General features: G+C 45.1%; 2 protein-coding genes across 2 annotated transcripts; both read left to right on the top strand.

The window, feature by feature from the left end:
- Positions 1 to 214: 214 nt before the first annotated feature.
- Positions 215 to 4,734, top strand: LOC123187702 (protein SSUH2 homolog). Its single transcript, XM_044599618.1, has 7 exons — positions 215 to 505; positions 598 to 828; positions 920 to 989; positions 1,116 to 1,450; positions 2,836 to 2,977; positions 3,149 to 3,274; positions 4,058 to 4,734. The coding sequence occupies exons 1-7, from the start codon at positions 427 to 429 to the stop codon at positions 4,437 to 4,439; spliced, it is 1,365 nt and encodes a 454-aa protein (XP_044455553.1). The 5' UTR covers positions 215 to 426; the 3' UTR covers positions 4,440 to 4,734.
- Positions 4,735 to 4,987: 253 nt separating this feature from the next.
- LOC123187703 (mucin-19) lies at positions 4,988 to 7,880 on the top strand. Its single transcript, XM_044599619.1, has 4 exons — positions 4,988 to 5,511; positions 5,599 to 5,662; positions 5,779 to 5,875; positions 5,958 to 7,880. The coding sequence occupies exons 1-4, from the start codon at positions 5,358 to 5,360 to the stop codon at positions 6,969 to 6,971; spliced, it is 1,329 nt and encodes a 442-aa protein (XP_044455554.1). The 5' UTR covers positions 4,988 to 5,357; the 3' UTR covers positions 6,972 to 7,880.
- The last annotated feature ends 16,593 nt before the right edge of the window (positions 7,881 to 24,473 follow it).

Here is a 24,473-nt window from a genome sequence, read left to right as displayed (position 1 = left end):
CTGAATGTGCTGTTTCTCAAAATAAATAAGTCTTCTTCAATTCCACAATATAAATGTGTCAATTATCTTTAATCTGTTCTTGGTTATTCAAAATGGTCTTCTCATATTTAGCAGCTTAGGATGATATATAATGTGTTGGATCCCTGAGAAAGCTCCTAGCTTGCTTTTTTTGAATTATTTGAATTGCTTTTCACATGTGTCACGTGGTACCCCCTAGCAAGGAAGCTTCATCAGTTCATCATCTCTATTCTCTATCGTCGTCGTCGAATTGGGGCACCGATTTGATGTGACAGGGAAGAAGAGGAGGCAGTTCGCGGAAGGAGGGAGGATTTGACTTGCTTCCTTGGCGGCTATGACTATCCCAGCCATTTCCTCCCGCTCGTGGCCAATCCCATTGCGTCGGATCCAACCGAATCGGCGGCACCGATGACCATGGAGGCGGAGCGCGGGGCCGGCGAGGAGGAGGAGGAGCCGCGGCGCCCTCTCCTCTCACCTTCGTCGCCAGGTTTCTTCTCCATTCGCCATCGAACCAACTGACCACACATCTGACCCCGCTCTGCGATCTCGTCCCTTATTACGGTGTGAATCTCGTTTCAGCGGCGGAGCACCAGCACGTGGGGCGGAGCAGCTCGTCGGCGCTGCGCGAGGGCGGAGGAGGGTGGGAGGAGGTCGGCGCTGCCGAGGTCAAGTCCGCCGCCTCCTTCTCCTCCCCCAACTACTACCCCCTGGCGCCCAATCCTCACCACGACGCCGTCTACCCACCGTCCATCCACAGCGCCGTCCTCCCCCCATCCCCGTCAACTGCTGCCACTCCTCCGCATACGCATGGTAATCCTCGCTGCTACTTCCTCATTTCCACTGTACCATTTTGCCCCATTGTAATTATCACAGCTAAGGGCGTTCATTCTACACCGTAAAGGTTTGGCGATTGGTTCTCAAGGGCCGTACCCGTACGGCGGTGATTACCAGCCTGCTCAGGGCGTCAGGAGGTGAGCCTGCTGCTTCTTGTCAAAATTGTCTAGTGTTGCCGAGTGATAATTAGCGAGCAGACACAGCACCGTAGTCATGAATGTTGAACTTTCACATCTTTTCTGAATGTTGAAATTTTCTGATAGGGGTGTACTGGATGAGGTGGAGGTCCGGCAGATGCTAATCGAACATGTTGGGCACCGATGTTGTTGGGGCAGCCGGCCTGCTCGGACATGGAAGATTACATCCATCAAGGACTGCTGCGACGTATATGTTGGTACCTTGGAAACCTTCATCGAGCAAAGAGACACCATATTTGAAAGGGAACCCTATCATGGTGGGGAAGTAGATGGGAGAGACAAGGGTCCTGTCCTTGGTGTGTGGGAACTAGATTTGAGGTCCGAGTTTCCTCCGCTCTTTGTACCGGAGAAAGAAGTAAGGGTCAAGATTCCTCATTCACAAGTTACTGAGAAGTGCTCAGGTATGGCATTCATTTAACAGAACATCATGTAGTCACACGTAATTTGCTTTCAATTGTTTTAGCCGTAATAGAACATTCATTTTGCCTTTTTACTTTGTGACTTTAATTTACTTAAGCATAAGTTTAGTATAGAGCTTTGCCCATAATATCTTTCTTTTGTTCTCGTAAGAAAATAACTTCTATTTTGTAGTCTCCAACTATGGTGCATCTTGTGTTTTGCCTTTGCGTTTTACATTGTTCAGAGATCCTTTTAGGCATTGCAATCTAAATATATGCATCGACCAAAATTTTCAAATTGTTTTCCGAGGCCCTATATCATGATTTTACCTTTTCCCCTTCTTATGTGTTATGTTAAGTAGAAGTCAGGGATGTGGCCTTGGGCCCTACAACCGGCCAGATGTGCCTAGGTGGCAGTGGAAATCGTCGATTACCTAGAGATTAGATTTCAGTTTGAGATAAGTAGAGGTAAGAGTGTTCAGTGTTGTCTAGTTCCAACTTTATGAGTACCAACCGACAGGCAGCTATGTATGAAGTTAGGTACCGTGTGCGAATTATCTAACTTCCCCCTGGAGTACCTTTCCCCCATTTATGGTTAACCTCACCCCAATCAAGCCAAGCGGCAGTCTTGGCTATCTTCCCAGCCATAGTTACCCTGTTATGATCTAGGGATCATAGATCATAACATAAGAGTTGAAAATGTCCACTTGTACTATTTTTAGCATGTACGATAAGTGCCAATTCAACTTAAATACAGTTTGGAATCTTAAGCTGCCTCATGATGGGAAGTTCACAATTTAGGAGAAAACCTTTAGAAAAAAGAAACCCATAAATACACTTTTCGCTAGACATGACATAGGAGCTGACAACTATCCTAACTCATACTTTTAATGGGAACATTCATCTGATGGACCAGTAGTGCGACGCCTTGCTCATCTATATGTGTTGAAAAGAAATGGACATGATCCATATAGACTTGTTTTTTTTAAAGCATTCATATAGATTTGTTGAGTGATGTTCGATATATAAGTCAAAAAATATATAAGCTTCTTAATCATATTGCCGCCTATAAGCTTTTCCCACTAATCCTTGTTGACTGCAATAGCTGTGGAGTCAAGATGGTGTCTTCTCAGTTCTAACTAGAAGAAATAAACAGGGTGAACTTCCTTCTAATTAAATGTTTATTTTCTGCTTATTCTGGAACCCTAACTAGTCTTGGCTTACTTTAAAGTTGTTAGGAGTTAGGACATAGGGCACGTTTAGTCAGTGTTCTTTGTTCTCATTAATCTTCTTTTGTAATTTTGGCAAAGTAAATATCGTAGTTTATCCATCACTGCCTTTCTGATTTTGAAAATATTTCAGTTTCCCTGATCTCATGTTTCTGACAGCTTGCGAGGGTCGTGGAAAGGTACCTTGTCCTACTTGCAATCCTGGTCGGCAGTACGGGTTTTACATGGCAAATCAAATGACTCAGTGCAGTGTATGTGATGGCAGGGGTTCACTCGCTCAGCAAGATGAATCTGATTCAGTGTTAGTTCCACTGCTTCTCTTTATTGAGTATTTCAATATGTAATTCACCTCAACTCAGAATACAAGTGTCCCATAAGTGAAGCTCTTTTGTTGTCATAACATAGTAAGTACATAACTAGGGTAACACATATTTCAGATATTGATAGGCTTGTATGTCATCCTTTGTCACAGATGTTGGATGTGCAATGGTCAAGGAGTGTTGCCCTGCAGAGAATGTGGATCCCGTGGCCTAGTAACATGCCGGACATGTAATGGCTGCGGTTCCCTTCTTACACAAAGCATTGCTCGCGTTCGATGGTAATTTAATTCATATTTTTCTGAAGATAGTCCATCAGTTTTTATTTAGACAACTGACCACAGAATAGAGAACCAAAAGATTTAATGTATATACTTAAACAGATGTGTTACTAGTAAGTGCCTTTGTGGAACCTATCATGTTGCTACAATGTTAACTATCACGGAAAACTGTTATAGCAGTTCAGTAGTCTGTTTGGTTTTAAAAGCTTTCATGAACGTTTGAGATATTAATCAATGCTTTATTTTTGCGTTCAGTTCAGTCCTATTCTACTGTAAACTGTTGTACATAAAATATACTCCCTCCATTTCATAATTCTTGTCATTGTTTTAGTTCAAATTTAAACTAAACCATGACAAGAATTATGGAACGGAGGGAGTACTTTCTTGACAGGTTATATGTTTTCTTTAGTAGTAGTTTAGTAATATTTTATTCTTCGCTGAATGCACTCATATCTAGTAAAGCGTCCAAGATAAAAACCTCCAGTGAGTCGTAATTGCAAAACTAACTCGTACCTTTTAGTTTTTTTTATTATACCATTTTATTTATTTATCAGCAAACCAGTAGGGCAGTATGTACCATAAAATCATGAGATATACTGAGTAGTCTTGTACAATTGTTTTCCTCAGTAAGCAAGGGTTTATGGTTTGTGATAATATTGACACCATAATTGACAAGCTATTATTGGCACTGCTTTGGTAACTGAAGAAGAAAGGACTACATTGCATAGTTGTTTGAGTGCCCCGTTCTCTCTTGGTCTGACTTGCAATTTCTTTTGTTTCCAGGGAGACGCTTACAGCGAGAAAAGTTAGTGCAACAGCAGAAACTGGTTCGGTCCCTGACGAAGTTTTCCACAGAGCGCAAGGGATGCAACTATGCAACATACAGGCATACCAATGCACTCCTGCTTTCTTTGCCGATTCATACCCACTCAACCAGTTGTCCTCGGAGGTTGTTGCTAACCGGCTGCCAGTTCCACCATCCACAATAGTCATTTCGGAGAGACACATCATCTCGGTCGTGCCCGTAACCCATGTCACTATGTCGCACCGTAAGCCATCTTTTATCTTCTATGTCGTTGGATATGGCAGGGATGTTTTCGTCCAGAACTACCCTTCGAGGTTTTGCTGGGGCCTCTGCCGTTGCTTCGAATGGTTTGGGAATTAGTTGCATTTTATGCCATGTGTGTGCCACCTTCTTTTGGTGTCCAATGTTCATAGTATCAAAACCTGTGTGTTTACAACTGTAGAGAGGCAGTTCGGTTTCTGGTGTGCAGCCGTAATGATGTGGTACGTTGTCTGTTGTTACAGTACAGATACTGTATGTACATTTTTGGACTTATGGGTCACGTACCAGGGCGGCTGTACCGATTGTTCAGTGTGTAGAAAATGGTTCACATATGGTTATCAACAATAATAATGAGTTGTGCTCTCTTTTAGGGGGAGAGGGGCTCATTACTGAATCAAAGTATCCATCATTTTGTTCCCCTGAATTAGTAATAAACGTGTTGATTCTGAAAATAAATAAATGTTCTTCAATTTCGTATGATAAATGTGTCAATTGTGTTTGCATATGCGCTTGGTTATTCGAAGTGCTCTTCTCATTTTGATCAGTGCGTCTCTTTACGGTACTACTCCCTCCGTTCGGATTTACTTGTCGTGGTTTTAGTTCAAATTTGAACTAAAACCACGACAAGTAAATCGGAACGGAGGGAGTATATATTAGTATTATTTATTTATTTTCGGGAATCTTGGGTGCTTTGCACGTCTGGTGAGTCTTGAGTATGAAGGACATTTCCAGGACAAATAATAATGCACTCTGAAATGGGAAGAGAAATGCAAATTCGAGTAGGATGGATTCATAACGGGTTGACCTCTGTAGTGGAGTTTTATTTATTTAAAAGCCGAAAACAGTTTGTGACCTGGTTAGACAGTGCAGCAGAAAAACTAGTAGAACAGCTACATCACGAGCTCCCCCTTCCCCTGTCATATCAGTCAATTGTGCTCATCGCGGCAACACGGCCAAGAATCGTCCGTTGCAAAACACCGCAGCGCAGAGAGAACAGAAGAAAGCAAGCAAAGAAAAATGAGCAGCAGGCTCCCCTGTGATCCGCATCCGAGGACGACGAAGAAGGCGTCGGCATCCGCCGCGGCGGTGCAGCTCCTGCTGCGCCACCACGGCGCCGGCAAGGACGAGAGCATCGAGTTCTTCTCCGCCCTCTCCGGCCAAACCGACGAGAGTAAGTACCTGCTCCTGAGTTATCTCCAGCGTCCTCTTTTGCTGCTTCTGATGCTGATGTGAGGAGCGCTTCTCCAATGCAATGCAGAGGCCGCCGATCGGCGGGGAAAGGCGAAGCTCAGGGCGGAGGTCGGGAAGCATGACTATGACTGGTAAGATAAAACGCTCTCATGATGGTGGATGGCATTCAGATCAGCTGCCCATGGCGAAACATCGTGCTACCAGTATCTATTTCTCTGACATTGTTGCGGCTCATCGTTGTTCGTAGGCTCCTGACTCCTCCGGCGACGCCTCTCTCGTGCTCCCCTGCGCTGAGCCGGCTGACGAGGGCCACATCGGCGTCGAACGCCAAGAGCAATTCGCCGGTACGTGTGTCCGTCCGTCCGCGTTTCCAGTGTTTCTTGACGTAGTGATCAGACTAAAGCTTAGCGGTCATTCATGGTGCAGCTGTCCCGGGCACGCCGGGATAAGGGGAGCAGCTCGTCGCTCAACGCGACGGTGCTCGCGTCCTCGTGTCGCCCGCCGCACGTCAGGAGGACTCTGTCGTCGGCGTCTTCCTCGTCGTTCAAAGCCACGAGCAGCGCGTCCGGGAAGTCGACGCCGGCGACGAGCCCCCGCCCGCCAGCTGCTGCTGCCGCCTGTCGGCCCCCTCCCCAGGATAAAACACACGGACGACGGCTGTCCTCCGGCTCCGGTGGTGCCAGCCAACCCAAGGGATCGTCGTCGTCGCGGCCACGCGCTCCCACGACCGGCGCCTCCAGCCCCAAGTCAACTACCAGAGCAGCGTCAGAGCAACCGGCGCTGACCAGACGTGGCGCCAACGCCGTGGCACGTTCGAGGTTCGCGGGCCAGCTGAGTCATGATGCAGTGTCAACGGCTCATGCCGTGCCGCCCAGTATGGTCAAGACGCGACCCGTGCCGGCGACCGTGAAGCAGAGGAGCCACGGCAACGGCACGGCCACATCCCTGGCGACCGCTGCCTCCCGGAGCGCGCCGAGAGGGGACTTGCTAGCCAGCAAAAGATTATCAAGCAGCGGTGTCGACGGCCGAAAGATCCACGACGAGAAGGCCGCACACCGTCGAACCGTGGGGTTCGGCTCATCCGCCGTGAGCACGCGCCGTTGTCTCGCGAAGAGCGACTCTCGGAAGCTCACGGTGAAGGAGGGCGCCCAGCAGCGGAGCGTCCGATCCGCAGCGTCCGGAAGCCACCTAGGGTCCGCGGCCACGGTCTCGGACGCCAGGGGCCGCCGGCGGTCCACGGCTGGGAAAGCCAACAAGGTCGCGGTCGCGGCCGCCGCGCCCGACGCGTTCCCGAGCACGCGGTACGACGCCATGCTGCTGCGGGAGGACCCCAAGAACCTCACGTGGCTGAACGGATGCGGGGAGGACGACGATGACGGTGAAGACGGGAGCTGCGGCGCAGGCTTGGTCGACGGCTCGCTGGAGCCGTTCCACGTGTGACGAGCGGCACAGGGGCGGGATACTGAAATTGGCGCTGACTTGTTGGTAATCATGTTCCCTCCGTTCCATATTAATCGTGCTCAAACGGTGTATCTAGCATTGAAATACATGTAGATACATCCATTTCATATACAAGTAATATGAAGCAGGAGTACCTTCATTACTTTTTAGTCTCCATATAGCTTTTATCCGAATTCTAAGTATCTCTATTTTGACCAAACTTTTAGAAAAAAATACCAATATTTGCAATACCAAATGAATATTTTTAGATTCATTATGCAATGGAGTTCCATATTATGTATATTTGATATTGTAAATATTGATTTTTTAAATATAAATTTGGTCAAAGTTTGTAAAATTTGACTCGGCACAAATCTTATAATCGAGAGCCAGCAGACGCAATTTTGCTTTGGGTTTGTGCCAGAGTTAAATGGGCATCTTTCAAGGCCATGTATAATGAAAGGTGCTTGATAAAATAAATTAAGTTCTTTAAACGACTAGCTTCTACAAAAAAAAGTCGATGCTTAAGAATATTTCTCTAAGCATCTTCTCTAAACATCTTGTATTGTATTAGGTCTAACTATGTTTGGCTTGAACGGCCGTGATCTGCGTCACATCGTCATCACCCAACGGTAAGGGTCGGCGGCAATAACTTGTTCACTATTTGCTTTTCTATGGTCAGACCTTTTTTTACAGCTGTTTAGATCAAACTAGTCATCTGTATTTGCATCACACTCCTAGTACTAGACCCTCAGTTTCAAAATAATTAAAATTTTAGATTGTCTTAAGTTAAATTTGCTTAAGTTTGTTCAAATTTATAGAAAAATGGGTTCTTTGTGTCAAGTTGGCGTGGCTTGTGTAGCTTTCCTTTCCCCTTTCGCAAGGCGACTAGAAAAACTCTTCCTCCCCTCAATGTCCACTGGCGAGTCGGTGGATTCGCCTCCCCTCCGCCTGTCGCTTCGGCGGCCGGTGGCGGGGAGGGGATTTCTGGTGCCCCGAATCCAGCTAGTAGATAGGTAGTGTTTTAGTCCTCCTAGGGGTGGTTTTTGGATGGATGGCGACGCTTCTTCTTCGAGTTGGTCTTCCGGGCTCCCATCCTCCTCAAATTTATCCGTTGGGACGGATTAGATGGAGCTCCGGTATAGATTCTTGCCAGCTCCTCGGGGTGGCGAGGTTAGGGTTTCCGTGCGTACGCAAGTATGATATTTCGTGTCAATTTCTTCATATCTATTCAAGGATTCAACGACGACGACTACAACTCCGGGGCACTGGTTCTTAGGGGCACGTGCACGAAGACTTCCCGGCTGTCATCGACAAGGTCAGGCCGGCTCCGGTATGGGAGCGGCGATAGCGGCTTGTCGGTGGCTCGTTCTGGCGGCGGCAATGGTCGTTCGATGGTCCATGGGCCTCGATGTAATTTTTATGTTTGAGGTGTTTTGTATTTCTGGCAAATCTTTATAATGGATTTGATACTCTTTGCTAAAAAGAACTTTATAAAAAAATGTGTTAAGATATACGATATTAGATTTTTCTCGTAAAGGGTGGATTTTATTGTCTCAAAATGAAGCATCAAGAGAATACAAACACCATCAACATACACCCGACCTTTGCATAAATAAGATGGACACAACCAACCCCAACACACACATAAAGCCACGTCGGCAACTAGCAAGTCTTACAAGACCAAAGCTGTGTAGGGGAGAGAAAAAGAAAAAACAGCCTAGCAATCATATATGTGATCGGCAAACTACAACAATTACCATATCCTCACCAACCATTTTATTTTATGACATCACATAGACGACGAAATTCTTCAACAACAATGCCTTCAGGAACAAAACAAGCGCTCAAACGCCATCGTCACTGGATCCAATCACCAAGGCTAGAGTCTAGGTTTTCCGAGCAATGCCTTCAATAAGAAAACGATGCAAAAAATGTTCCCATTGCCATGCATAACCAATTGGGTCACACCAAGGCTTTCACCCCGAAGCTCAAGACTGGGTGCACGTAGTACCATAGAAGTTACTCATGTGTTGTTGCCACCACTTTTCCACGATCTATATCAAGCCTTCGTCCATAGTTTGCAGCTCACCATTATATCCCACCATCGAATCTGAAGAGATGAATCCTCCCGAAGACCTTTCAATGACCATTACCATCGTGGAGCCCCAGGAGGTCACTGCAGCACAATCTGTAGCCTCCACCACCCGGGCTGATCGGATATGGATCACCACCAAACCATTCAAATATGAATAAGGGAAACCACGTCGGGTCAACTATGGACGACGGTGAGGTTGCGGTCGCCCGATCTCGAGGCAGGTTGGCCGCCGGTAGTTCTGGAGGTGGTTGGGGTCGCGGATCTGGGCAAAGTCATGGCCTTTGGTAGCTTCGGGGTGGTCTCATGGCGGGGCGGCAGCCCTGGCGGTGGGAGTCATGTTGATCGTGGGCGGATTGCGTGGCTCGGATGGGCGCAGGCAACCATGGCCGCTCGGGTAGCATGGCTGTGGGCGATCGCGGATAGGGGTGGCGGCAGAGGAGGTGAAGCTCCTCGTGGTGGTGGTGTCCGTCGGCTCTAAGCGGATCCATTTTGCTCATCTTCTAGGTGCCTTGTAGTCGTTGAGGTTGTGTGTCGGTGCCCGGCATTCGTGTATCTTGCCTTGGGTGTGTGTAGCGTGCGTTTGTATCGGATGCTTAGATGTTGTGTTGGTGCTTTATAATATAAAGCGGGGGGAAACCCTTTTCGTCATCAATATGATGATTTGTAAGTAGCTCTATTTATTCTTGTGGACACGAGAGAAGCCTTGTTGCTAGTAATCATGTGAAGTCGATGCACGTTTAATGTTTTGATATTATGTTGTGTTGTTCTTTCTCTAGTCGTGTTATGTGAATGTCGACTACATGACACTTCACCATGTTTGGGATAGGGGAAGGCATTGTGGAATTATTTTGTAGATGATGGGTTACAGGAGTGATAGAACATAAATCCCAGTTTATGAATTATTTCGTAAGGGGCTGTTTTGGATCCAGTTGCTTAATGCTATGGATAGATTTATCTTAATTACTTCTCTTGTAGTTGCGGATGCTTGCATGGAGAGTATAATCATAAGTAGGTATTTGTTCAAGTTAGGATAGTACCTTAGCTCTCATCCACCCACATAACACTTATCAAGGCAATGAACGTACTTCAATGAATCATGGTGAAAGTAACCTGGCGATATTCCCTGTGTCCCGAAGAGCGCTTTAATCACTATAAGAAGTATCACCGATTTGTCATTAGCAGGATTAAGCATTGGGCTACTTACTTGCTATCTTGTCACTTGTTACCCTGTTAAAAATTATCTTGCTACCAAATTATCTATCAAAACTATATTACAACACTTGTAGTGAAATCCTTGCTAAAAACTACCTATCAATTCCTTCTACTCCTCGTTGGGTTCAACACTCTTTCTTATCGAAAGACTATGATTGATCTCCTATACTTTTAGGTCATCACGCGCCACCAGGAGCCAGGGCCCCCAGATCGAAGCAGCCGCAATGAAGTGCCTTGCCGTCACCGTCGGCCACGCGGACTTTGCCCGATAGCATCGTCTGGCGGCGGCATGGAAGGTGCTTACTCTCTCATAAGAGTGGTTGGGTAACCCCTAAACATAAGGCTGAAGTAACCTAGCAATAAGTATTTACCACAATGATATGTAGACCGTTATTCAACTACAGCTACAACTAATACTCCACCCAATACCGCTATCCATCATTCATCTCGAAGTATTAAGTTTATTTATGATCGATCGCACGAAAATGTTACACTTTGCAAGTTCAAAAGGAAAAGGCGGCACACTTACAACTCATACGCGTCGCACCCCCGATAGTCCGGCTCGCACGCTGCTCACCAGAGGGGACACACATTGTCACACATTTTCACTAACATGTGGGACTGCAATTGAATAAACCGTCGATAGCCGAAATCTAATCGCTGGGCGGGCGTCGGCTGAGAAGAGAGAGACGGGGGAGGGAGAAGAGATCGCCCGCCCGCCGTGCACGGACTCCAAGAAATATATATGGTGATAATGTGAGGTGGGCCATGGGGGAGTCCGGAGTAAGTGAAGTAGAAATGCACAAATGGTATGAACATGCGTGGCATATAGGGTGTGTTTGATTGCGTTCTCGTCTCAGCATAGTTATTCCCTTTTCATGCATGCTCAACTCAACACCGCTCTTCATGCATGCTCTCTTCATGCATTCTTTTAGTGTATTTGTGCTAAACTAGTGTGGACTCATGCATCCTCCATACACTCTATCAAACACCCAAAAGTGGGTCGAGAAGGGAACTCTTGGGTGGCATTTGTCTCTTACTACGTACTCCCTCCGTTCCAAATTACTCATCATGGTTTTAGTTCAAATTTGAACTAAAACCACGACGAGTAATTTGGAACGGAGGACTAAAACCACGACGAGTAATTTGGAACGGAGGACTAAAACCACGACGAGTAATTTGGAACGGAGGGAGTACCACTAAATGTTGTACGTGCAATGCACAGTGATGTTATGGAGTACGTGCCGAAGTACTCTACTACTACTATATTAGTTGGAGGCACATATTAGCTTTTATATTTGTTTACGTGTATGTCCCGAGACCTTTCAACTAGACATGTCTTTCTCTCCAGGTCGCACTTTGTATCGTTCATACCACTAGTACAATAGTACTACTACGTGTGGTCTCCGACCCAGAAGTGGAGACGCTCTACCATGCTGTTTTTTTGTGCTGGGCTCTACCACGCTGTTCATGTCCCACTCCTTTCGCTGACGTGTGGGACATCCAGCACGTGCCGTGTTTGGCACTCTTCGTCGTAAGAGTTGAAACGCTTGTTGGGGAACGTAGTAATTTCAAAAAATTCCTACGCACACGCAAGATCATGGTGATGCATAGCAATGAGAGGGGAGAGTGTTGTCCACGTACCCTCGTAGACCGTAAGCGGAAGCGTTAGCACAACGCGGTTGATGTAGTCGTACGTCTTCACGATCCGACCGATCAAGTACCGAACGTACGGCACCTCCGAGTTCAGTACACGTTCAGCCCGATGACATCCCTCAAACTCTGATCCAGCCGAGTGTTGAGGGAGAGTTTCGTCAGCACGACGGCGTGGTGACGATGTTGATGTTCTACCGACGCAGGGCTTCGCCTAAGCACCGCTATAGTATTATCGAGGTGGACTATGGTGGAGGGGGGCACCGCACACGGCTAAGAGACGATCAACTTGATCAACTTGTGTGTCTAGAAGTGCCCCCTGCCCCTGTATATAAAGGAGCAAGGGGGGAGAGGTGCGGCTAGCCTTGGGGTGCGCCAGGAGGAGTCCTACTCCCACCGGGAGTAGGATCCCCCCTTTGCTAGTTGGAATAGGACTTGAGAGGGGGGAAGAAGGAAAGAGGGGGGGCGGCCCCCTTTGCCCTAAACCAATTCGGTTTGGGCCTTGGGAGGGCGCGCCCCACACTTCCCTTGCTTCCCTCCTTTTCCACTAAGGCCCATGTAGGCCCATTAAGCCCCCGGGGGGTTCCGGTAACCTCCCGGTACTCCGGTAAAATCCCGATTTCACCCGGAACACTTCCGATATCCAAACATAGGCTTCCAATATATCAATCTTCATGTCTCGACCATTTCGAGACTCCTCGTCATGTCTGTGATCACATCCGGGACTCCGAACAACCTTCAGTACATCAAAACATATAAACTCATAATATAACTATCATCGTAGCGTTAAGCGTGCGGACCCTACGGGTTCGAGAACTATGTAGACATGACCGAGACACGTCTCCGGTCAATAACCAATAGATGAACCTGGATGCTCATATTGGCTCCTACATATTCTACGAAGATCTTTATCGGTCAGACCGCATAACAATATACGTTGTTCCCTTTGTCATCGGTATGTTACTTGCCCGAGATTCGATCGTTGGTATCTCAATACCTAGTTCAATCTCATTACCGGCAAGTCTCTTTACTCGTTCCGTAATACATCATCCCGCAACTAACTCATTAGTTGCAATGCTTAAGCGATGTGCATTACCGAGAGGGCCCAGAGATACCTCTCCGACAATCGGAGTGACAAATCCTAATCTTGAAATACGCCAACCCAACAAGTACCTTCGGAGACACCTGTAGAGCTCCTTTATAATCACCCAGTTACGTTGCGACGTTTGGTAGCACAAAAAGTGTTCCTCAGGTAAATGGGAGTTGCATAATCTCATAGTCATAGGAACATGTATAAGTCATGAAGAAAGCAATAGCAACAAACTAAACGATCAAGTGCTAAGCTAACGGAATGGGTCAAGTCAATCAAATCATTCTCCTAATGATGTGATCTCATTAATCAAATAAGAACTCATGTCTATGGTTAGGAAACATAACCATCTTTGATCAACGAGCTAGTCAAGTAGAGGCATACTAGTGACACTCTGTTTGTCTATGTATTCACACATGTAGTTAATACAATTCTAGCATGAATAATAAACATTTATCATGATATAAGGAAATAAATAATAACTTTATTATTGCCTCTAGGGCATATTTCCTTCAGTCTCCCACTTGCACTAGAGTCAATAATCTAGTTCACATCGCCATGTGATTTAACATCAATAGTTCACATCACCATGTGATTAACACCCATAGTTCACATCGTCATGTGACCAACACCCAAAGGGTTTACTAGAGTCAATAATCTAGTTCACATCACTATGTGATTAATACCCAAAGAGTACTAAGGTGTGATCATGTTTTGCTTGTGAGGGAAGTTTAGTCAACGGGTCTATCACATTCACATCCGTACATATTTTGCAAATTTCCATGTCAACAATGCTATGCATGGAGCTACTCTAGCTAATTGCTCCCACTTTCAATATGTATCCAGATTGAGACTTAGAGTCGTCTGGATCAGTGTCAAAACTTGCATTGACGTAACCCTTTACGACGAACCTTTTGTCACCTCCATAATCGAGAAACATATCCTTATTCCACTAAGGATAATTTTGACCAATGTCCAGTGATCTATTCCTAGATCACTATTGTACTCCCTTGCCAAACTCAGGGCAGGGTATACAATAGGTCTGGTACACAGCATGAGATACTTTATAGAACCTATGGCTGAGGCATAGGGAATAACTTTCATTCTCTCTCTATCTTCTACCGTGGTCGGGTTTTGAGTCTTACTCAACTTCACACCTTGTAACACAGGCAAGAACTCCTTTTTGACTGTTCCATTTTGAACTACTTCAAAATCTTGTCAAGGTATGTACTGATTTAAAAACTTATCAAGCGTCTTGATCTATCTCTATAGATCTTTATGCTCAATATGTAAGCAGCTTCACCGAGGTCTTTCTTTGAAAAACTCCTTTCAAACACTCCTTTATGCTTTGCAGAATAATTCTACATTATCTTCGATCAACAATATGTCATTCACATATACTTATCAGAAATGCTGTAGTGCTCCCACTCACTTTCTTGTGAATACAGGCTTCACCGCAAGTCTGTATAAAACTATATGCTTTGATCAATTTATCAAAGCGTATATTCCAACTCCTAGAGGCTTGCACCAGTCCATAGATGGATCGCTGGAGCTTGCATATTTTGTTAGCACCTTTAGGATTGACAAAACCTTCTGGTTGCATCATATACAACTCTTCTTCAATAAATCCATTAAGGAATGTAGTTTTGTTTATCCATTTGCCAGATTTCATAAAAAGTGGCAATTGCTAACATGATTCGGACATACTTAAGCGTAGATACGAGTGAGAAAATCTCATCATAGTCAACACCTTGAACTTTGTCAAAAACCGTTTTCGAAAATTCTAGCTTTGTAGATAGTAACACTACTATCAGTGTCCGTCTTCCTCTTGAAGATCCATTTAATCTCAATGGCTCGCCGATCAATGGGCAAGTCAATCAAAGTCCATACTTTGTTCTCATACATGGATCTCATCTCAGATTTCATGGCCTCAAGCCATTTCGTGGAATCCGGGCTCATCATTGCTTCCTCATAGTTCGTAGGTTTGTCATGGTCAAGTAAAATGACCTCCAGAACAGGATTACCATACCACTCTGGTGCGGATCTCACTCTGGTTTACCTACGAGGTTCAGTAGTAACTTGATCTGAAGTTACATGATCATCACCATTAGCTTCCTCACTAATTGGTGTAGTAGTCACAGGAACAGATTTCTGTGATGAACTACTTTCCAATAAGGGAGCAGGTACAGTTACCTCATCATGTTCTACTTTCCTCCCACTCACTTCTTTCGAGAGAAACTCCTTCTCTAGAACGGATCCATTCTCAGCAATGAATATCTTGCCTTCGGATCTATGATAGAAGGTGTACCCAATAGTTTCTTTTTAGGTATCCTATGAAGATTTACTTCTCCGATTTGGGTTCGAGCTTATCATGTTGAAACTTTTTCACATAAGCATCGCAGTCCCAAACTTTAAGAAACGACAACTTTGGTTTCTTGCCAAACCACGATTCACACGGTGTCGTCTCAACGGATTTAGATGGTGCCCTATTTAACGTGAATGTAGCTGTCTCTAATGCATAACCCTAAAATGATAGTGGTATCGGTAAGAGACATCATAGATCGCACCATATCTAATAAAGCACGGTTATGACGTTCGGACACACCATTACACTGTGGTGTTCCAGGTGGCGTGAGTAGTTAAACTATTTCACATTGTTTCAACCGAAGGCCAAACTCGTAACTCAAATATTTTACTTCTTGCGATCATATCGTAGAAACTTTTATTTTGTTACGATGATTCTCCACTTCACTCTGAAATTCTTTGAACTTTTCAAATATTTCAGACTTGTGTTTCATCAAGTAGATATACTCATATCTTCTCAAATCGTCTGTGAAGATCAGAAAATAATGATACCTGCTGCGAGCCTCAATATTCATCGGACCACATACATCAGTATGTATGATTTCCAACAAATCTGTTGCTCGCTCCATTGTTCCGGAGAACGGAGTCTTTGTCATCTTGCCCATGAGGCATGGTTCGCAAGTATCAACTGATTCATAATCAAGTGATTCCAAAAGCCCATCAGCATGGATTTTCTTCATGCGCTTTACACCAATATGACCTAAATGACAGTGCCACAAATAAGTTGCACTATCATTATTAACTTTGCATCTTTTGGCTTCAATATTATGAAAATGTGTATCACCATGATCGAGATCCAACAAACCATTTTCATTGGGTGTATGACCATAGAAGGTTTTATTCATGTAAACAGAACAACAATTATTCTCTAACTTACATGAATAACCGTATTGCAATAAACATGATCCAATCATATTTATGCTCAATGCAAACACCAAATAACATTTATTTAGGTTCAACACTAATCCCGAAAGTATAGGGAGTGTGCGATGATGATCATATCAATCTTGGAACCACTTCCAACACACATCATCACTTCACACTTAACTAGTCTCTGTTTATTTTGCAACTCCCATTTCGAGTTACTACTCTTAGCAACTGAACCAGTATCAAATACCGAGGGGTTGCTATAAACACTAGTAAAGTTCACATCAATAACATGTATATCAAATATACCTTTGTTCACTTTTCCATCCTTCTTATCCACCAAATACTTGGGGTAGTTCCGCTTCTAGTGACCAGTCCCTTTGCAGTAGAAGCACTTAGTCTTAGGCTTAGGTCCAGACTTGGGTTTCTTCACTTGAGTAGCAACTTGTTTGCCGTTCTTCTTGAAGTTCCCCTTCTTCCCTTTGCCCTTTCTCTTGAAACTAGTGGTCTTGTCAACCATCAACACTTGATGCTTTTCTTGATTTCTACCTTCGTCGATTTCAGCATCACGAAGAGATTGGGAATCGTTTCCGTTATCCCTTGCATATTATAGTTCATCACGAAGTTCTACTAACTTGGTGATGGTGACTAGAGAATTCTTTCAATCACTATTTTATCTGGAAGATTAACTCCCACTTGATTCAAGCGATTGTAGTACCCAGACAATCTGAGCACATGCTCACTGCTTGAGCTATTCTCCTCCATCTTTTAGCTATAGAACTTGTTGGAGACTTCATATCTCTCAACTCGGGTATTTGCTTGAAATATTAACTTCAACTCCTGGAACATCTCATATGGTCCATGACGTTCAAAACGTCTTTGAAGTCCTGATTCTAAGTCATTTAAGCATGGTGCACTACACTATTAAGTAGTCATCATATTGAGCTAGCCAAACGTTCATAACATCTGCATCTGCTCCTTCAATAGGTTTGTCACCTAGCGGTGCATCAAGGACATAATTCTTCTATGCAGTAATGAGGATAAACCTCAGATCACGGATCCAATCCGCGTCATTCCTACTAACACCTTTCAACTTAGTTTTCTCTAGGAACATATCAAAAATAAAACAGGGGAGATAAACATGAGCTATTGATCTACAACATAGATATGCTAATACTACCAGGACTAAGTTCATGATAAATTTAAGTTTAATTAATCATATTACTTAAGAACTCCCACTTAGATAGACATCCCTTTAATCCTCTAAGTGATCACGTGATCCAAATCAACTAAACCATGTCCGATCATCACGTGAGATGGAGTAGTTTCAATGGTGAACATCACTATGTTGATCATATCTACTATATGATTCACGCTCGACCTTTCGGTCTCCGTGTTCCGAGGCCATATTTGTTATATGCTAGGCTCATCAAGTTTAACCCGAGTATTCCGCGTGTGCAACTGTTTTGCACCCATTGTATTTGAACGTAGAGCCTATCACACCCGATCATCACGTGGTGTCTCAGCACGAAGAACTTTCACAGTGGTGCATACTCAGGGAGAACACTTATACTTTGATAATTTAGTGAGGGATCATCTTATAATGCTACCGTCAATCAAAGCAAGATAATATGTATAAAAGATAAACATCACATGCAATCATAATATGTGACATGATATGGCCATCATCATCTTGTGCCTTTGATCTCCATCTCCAAAGCATCGTCATGATCTCCATCATCACCGGCATGACACCATGATCTCCATCATCTTGATCTATATCAATGTGTCGTCACATGGTTGTCTCGCCAACAATTGCTCTTGCAACTATTGCTATCGCATAGCAATAATGTAAAGCAATTATTTGGCGTTTGCATCTTATGCAATAGAGAGACAACGATAAGGCTTTTGCCAGTTGTAGATAACTTCAACAAAACATGATCATCTCATACAACAACTTATATCTCATCACGTCTTGACCATATCACATCACAACATGCCCTGCAAAAACAAGTTAGACGTCCTCTACTTTGTTGTTGCAAGTTTTACATGGCTGCTACGGGCTGAGCAAGAACCGTTCTTACCTATGCATCAAAACCACAATGATAGTTTGTCAAGTTAGTGTTGTTTTAACCTTCTCAAGGACCGGGCGTAGCCACGCTTGGTTCAACTAAAGTTGGAGAAACTGACACCCGCTAGTCACCTGTGTGCATAGCACAGCGGTAAAACCAGTCTCGCGTAAGCGTACGCGTAATGTCGGTCCAGGCCGCTTCATCCAACAATACCGCCGAACCAAAGAGTGACATGCTGGTAAGCAGTATGACTTATATCGCCCACAACTCACTTGTGTTCTACTCGTGCATATTACATCAACGCATAAAACCTGGCTCGGATGCCACTGTTCGGGAACATAGTAATTTCAAAAATTTCCTACGCACACGCAAGATCATGCTGATGCATAGCAATGAGAGGGGAGAGTGTTGTCCATGTACCCTCATAGACCATAAGCGGAAGCGTTAGCACAACGCGGTTGATGTAGTTGTACGTCTTCACGATCCGACCGATCAAGTACCGAACGTACGGCACCTCCGAGTTCAGCACACGTTCAGCCCGATGACGTCCCTCGAACTCTGATCCAGCCGAGTGTTGAGGGAGAGTTTCGTCAGCACGACAGCGTGGTGACGATGTTGATGTTCTACCGACGCAGGGCTTCACCTAAGCACCGCTATAGTATTATCGAGGTGGACTATGGTGGAGGGGGGCACCGCACACTGCTAAGAGATGATCAACTTGATCAACTTGTGTGTCTAGAGGTGCTCCTGCCCCTGTATATAAAGGAGCAAAAGGGGAGAGGTGCTGCCAGCCTTGGGGTGCGCCAGGAGGAGTCCTACTCCCACCGGGAGTAGGACTCCCCCCTTTCCTAGTTGGAATAGGACTTGGGAGGGGGGAAGAAGGAAAGAGGGGGGCGGCCCCCTTTGCCCTAAACAAATTCGGTTTGGGCCTTGGGGGGGGGGGGCACGCCCCACACTTCCCTTGCTTCCCTCCTTTTCCACTAAGGCCCATGTAGGCCCATTAAGCCCCCGGGGGGTTCCGGTAACCTCCCGGTACTCCGGTAAAATCCCGATTTCACCCGGAACACTTCCGATATCCAAACATAGGCTTCCAATATATCAATCTTCACGTCTCGACCATTTCGAGACTCCTCGTCATGTCCGTGATCATATCCGGGACTCCGAACAACCTTTGGTACATTAAAACATATAAACTCATAATATAAATGTCATCGTAGTGTTAAGCGTGTGGACCCTACGGGTTCGAGAACTACGTAGACATGACTGAGACACGTCTCCGGTCAGTAACCAATAGCGGAACCTAGATGCTCATATTGGCTCCTACATATTCTACGAAGATCTTTATCGGCCAGACCGCATAACAACATATGTTGTTCCCTTTGTCATCGGTATGTTACTTGCCCGAGATTCGATCGTCGGTATCTCAATACCTAGTTCAATCTCGTTATCGGCAAGTCTCTTTACTCGTTCCGTAATACATCATCCCGCAACTAACTCATTAGTTGCAATTCTTGCAAGGCTTAAGTGATGTGCATTACCGAGAGGGCCCAGAGATACCTCTCCGACAATCGGAGTGACAAATCCTAATCTTGAAATACGCCAACCCAACAAGTACCTTCGGAGACACCTGTAGAGCACCTTTATAATCACCCAGTTACGTTGTGACGTTTGCTAGCACACAAAGTGTTCCTCAGGTAAACGGGAGTTGCATAATCTCATAGTCATAGGAACATGTATAAGTCATGAAGAAAGCAATAGGAACAAACTAAACGATCAAGTGCTAAGCTAACGGAATGGGTCAAGTCAATCACATCATTCTCCTAATGATGTGATCCCGTTAATCAAATGACAACTCATGTCTATGGTTAGGAAACATAACCATGTTTGATCAACGAGCTAGTCAAGTAGAGGCATACTAGTGACACTCTGTTTGTCTATGTAGTCACACATGTATTATGTTTCCGGTTAATACAATTCTAGCATGAATAATAAACATTTATCATGATATAAGGAAATAAATAATAACTTTATTATTGCCTCTAGGGCATATTTCCTTCAACGCTAGCATTCATCAGAAAAAAATATATAAATCAGTAGTGATACTATTTTTTTGAAAAAATTATCCTGGTCTACCCCAGTTGTATCGCAGGCCCAACCTTTCCCACTGTAAGTTGGTCGGAGGAAGGAACCATCATGACTTTGTTGAATTCCGCTTCTTCAAGAAAACTTACTGTACCCGCAATACTGCTACCACACATGAAGACTGGACGACACTGTACCACGTCATATCACTGAAACCCACTAGGCCATCCTTAAAAAAACCCACTAGGCCAAACTAGCCCGCCTGTAGGTCATCTATTTTGGAACGGAGGGAGTACGTCTCTGTACTGCTATGATTTTCTATTGTACGTCTCTGTACTTTTGCTATGATTTTCCTACCCTATGAACCAAATGAGGCCTGAATGTATCCGTGTCGACTAAGCCTACAATTTTAGGAGTTTGGGCTATTGGCCGATCGACGACGGATAAGTATAAGCATACCACGAGCTCATCAGCCCAATGTTTCTCTTCGGTGAGTGTTTTGCAAGTACTATAGCTCGCATAGTAGCTAGCCTACTAACACCAAGAATCATCAAACAAGCCCTGCTGATATGATAAACAGTTCAAACTCACATCTAAGCATGTCATATATTACATCAAAAACTGGTGAGGATACATCTGTTTCCATAACTCGGAGAGGGTGCACATGATTCACTATCAAACAAAAGTAGCAAGTACCTCCCACACACAGTGCACTAGCCCTAAGATGGTTTGATAACACGCACCGTTCTGGTAATTAAACACAGTGCAATGCAAACTACCCTAAAGGATTAGCGCGACCAACTATTTCTTGTCATTGATCTCTCGGGCAATGACCACAGCAGGGACATCAGCATGGGAATCGATCTCTGGGGCGATGTCCACAGGACTGACCGCGACATCAGAATCGATCTCTGGGGCGATGTCCACAGGATGGACAGCGGCATCGGAATCGATCTCCGGGGCGATGCCAACAGGACGGATTGCGACATTGAAAACGATCTCTGGGGCGTTGTCCACAGGACCCGCAACATCGGAATCATCAAGGACGTCCACCGGCACATGCACAACCCTAACATATTAGCAAGCACATTGCAAATAATCAAAATCCACAACTATGGTAATAAGCCATTATTTTTTACCTTGTGCAACTCACCGGGGGATCCCATCCCTCCGGGGGCCATCTCCTCATCCTTGATGGGGGCCATCACCTTGCCAGGGGAATACTGCTTCTCAACGGCGACTATATCCTCAAACTCCACCTTGAGCCTCGCATAGGTGGCCATCAGAGTTTCTGGGGTAGGCACGGTGGGGCCCTTGCTGTTCGTCCAACTTTCTTTGAGGAGTTCGTCCGCCAACGTCGTCAACTCTTTGGCCAGTGCTTGTTTCTTGGAGTTCTTCGTCTCCATGGGTTGGCCCGCCAACATGGTCAACTCGTTGGTCGGTGCTCACTTCCTGGAGATTGCTGTCTCCAGTGGGTTGTCCGCTGGCAACTCTTTGCCTAGTGCTCCAGGATCCATTAATGAACTGACAAACAAAAAGCAATCGAAAGGAAACCACAATCGCAATGAAAACGGGAAAAGAATAGGCTGTGAGAATCTGTCGATGCTTCGCAAAAAGAAGATTCTTGGAATGAAAATATAGCAGCATCACTGATTCGCCCACCTTTCCTTCGTCGGTATAGAAGAAAAATGGCAGGAGTGAGTAGCCTGGAGTGAGGTTTTCTTGAAGAAAGGGGTTCAATGAGCGTTCGAGTGAAATGATGGTTCCTTCGTCCAGTCCAACTTCGAGGCCACTTTACCACTGCTGGTAAAGGCGTGTGTTTTGTGATATGACAGGTCATGACGGCCACACCGGGGTGACCGGTGAGTTTCGACTGTAGCACCTCGCTGTGATTTGGTGGATGGCACACAGGCCCGGATGCTTTGATGTCCCGCATGTAGATAGAGCGGCTAGTCATATAGGAGTGCTCAATATTGTGCACCACAACCAAGGCGGAGAGGAAAACGAGAGAACTACGTAATTAATGCATGAGTTTAAATAGGGTAGTTTTGTAAAGTACGAGATACATTCCTCCAATCGCAAAATGCCTTGGTTGATGAGATTTGAGCCCTATAAACCAGAAGGGAGGGAGTACTGCACGCGGTGTAGTCTAGTCACTTGTTGAAATCTCTAGAAAGGCAAATACTCCTTTCCGATTCACAGGGCTAAACTAGCAAGTACTAGTACTACAATAATGTGCTCAAATAGCAATTTTGTCTCATGCAAGAGCCTGGCTATATGCATGCTCCAAGGCACCGCACCACGCGAGCGTTGGCAACTGCCACATTCGGGTTGCGCTTGGCTCTTTGCCTCTTCGAGAAGACGAACAATGATGTTACTCCTACTTCTACAGTATCGAATCCATTGCTTCATGTCCGTCCACCTCGTGCGGGAGGGATAGTGTGTAGTGAAAGCTCCTACTAGTCCTGCCAGCCACCACGCTCATGCGCGAGGGAGGGACGCCGCTTCATTGACTTACTGCTCCTGCCTTTCGTCTATGACAGGTGGGCCCAACAAGTGGTTGGCCCACCTGTCATGCAGCCAAAGGCAGGTGCAGTTAAGGCATCGGAGCTCACTCCGCGAGGGAGAGGGCGTTGTAGTAATCAAACTTCTCGGTCTTGTACGAGTTGACGCGACACAACAAAGCACTGCACTCAATATAAGTCTTTTTACACATTTCAAATGGACTACAACATATGGATGTATGTAGACATATTTTGCTTCGTATGTAGTCACTTGTTGCAATCTCTAAAAAGACTTATATTTGGAAACGGAGGGAGTACAACGCATGCATGCATGTCGTGACTTCCCTTTTGATACTTGCAGGTGTTTATTTGATGCACCTTGCCAAATTTTGACTATAAATTTAACTAACCAACGTGACTTCCCTTTTGATACTTGCACGTGTTTATTTGATGCACCTTGCCAAATTTTGACTATAAATTTAACTAACCAAATTTTCATGCATGTCACAAAAAATTACGGGGCTGTTTGGATTGTGACTATGTTTGTCTTATGTTGCCACATTATTTTTCCCACACTTGCCTAACTTGAGTTGCTCAAATTGTTAGACACACTTTGGCTTGCCTAAGGGAATCTTGCCACACTTTTTGTGTCTATGACATGTGGGTTTCACTGCTAATAAAAAAAATTCTTGTCTTAGGTGTGGCTAGTAAAAAAGACTTATATTTAGGAACAGAGGGAGTAGAAAATATAAATAATAATGCATGTTGGGGCAACCCACATTTCCGAAAATTTTAGCCGTGGGCTTGTTCACAATTTTTACGAGGGGGTGGTTGTTCATTTAATGGAGGGACTTGTACCAGACTTGAACGATACAAAGTGCGACCTGGCACACCGTAACACCACTTGGAACAAGCGGGTAGCTATCTCAAAAAAACAATCAACAATTAAAAAAACGGCGACCTGGCACGTAGTACACAATTTTAAACAATTGTTTTGATGGAGTGAAAAAGGAAAACTACCCCACTACGTATATATAGGCTGGAGCCTCCGCACTTGCTTGCTAGGGTTGCTCTATTCACACACTCTCATCCTCTCCAGATCTAAACAAGATAGGGGTGGTAACATTGTATTTCTCCCTTAAAAACACCGTCTTTCTATCCTCACCATTGGTTACAGATCCGGATGTATCCCCCTCCGCCGGTGAAGGGGAGGAGGGGCAGCGTTTAGGCCATCGTCGACAGTGAGGGAGGAGACCCACTACCGGCCGCACTGTTATCTCTGGCCGAGCGCCGGTGCGGGAGGTCCTTCGATCCCTTCGTCGTTGCCCTAGTGTGGGAGGATCTGGCCTCCCGCCGCCCACCTATCCACATCCTGACGACCTTCAGGTATATCTTCCTTCGAAAATGCCTTAGCTCTACTTCCCCAGCTCGCTACGTCGCTGCATGTGCGTCATTTTCTACCTCTCAGCCCCTCTCGATCGGATGGTCCAACGTCACCTATTTTTTTCTTCTATTGTTAGAGGTAAAGCTACTTCATGGAGTCGAATCTTGTACTTGGTT

This window comes from Triticum aestivum, chromosome 2A (genome assembly GCF_018294505.1).
Source record: "Triticum aestivum cultivar Chinese Spring chromosome 2A, IWGSC CS RefSeq v2.1, whole genome shotgun sequence".
Classification (NCBI taxonomy): Eukaryota; Viridiplantae; Streptophyta; class Magnoliopsida; order Poales; family Poaceae; genus Triticum; species Triticum aestivum.
Note: the sequence above shows the minus strand (reverse complement) of the source record. Positions and strands in the feature narration are given on the sequence as shown.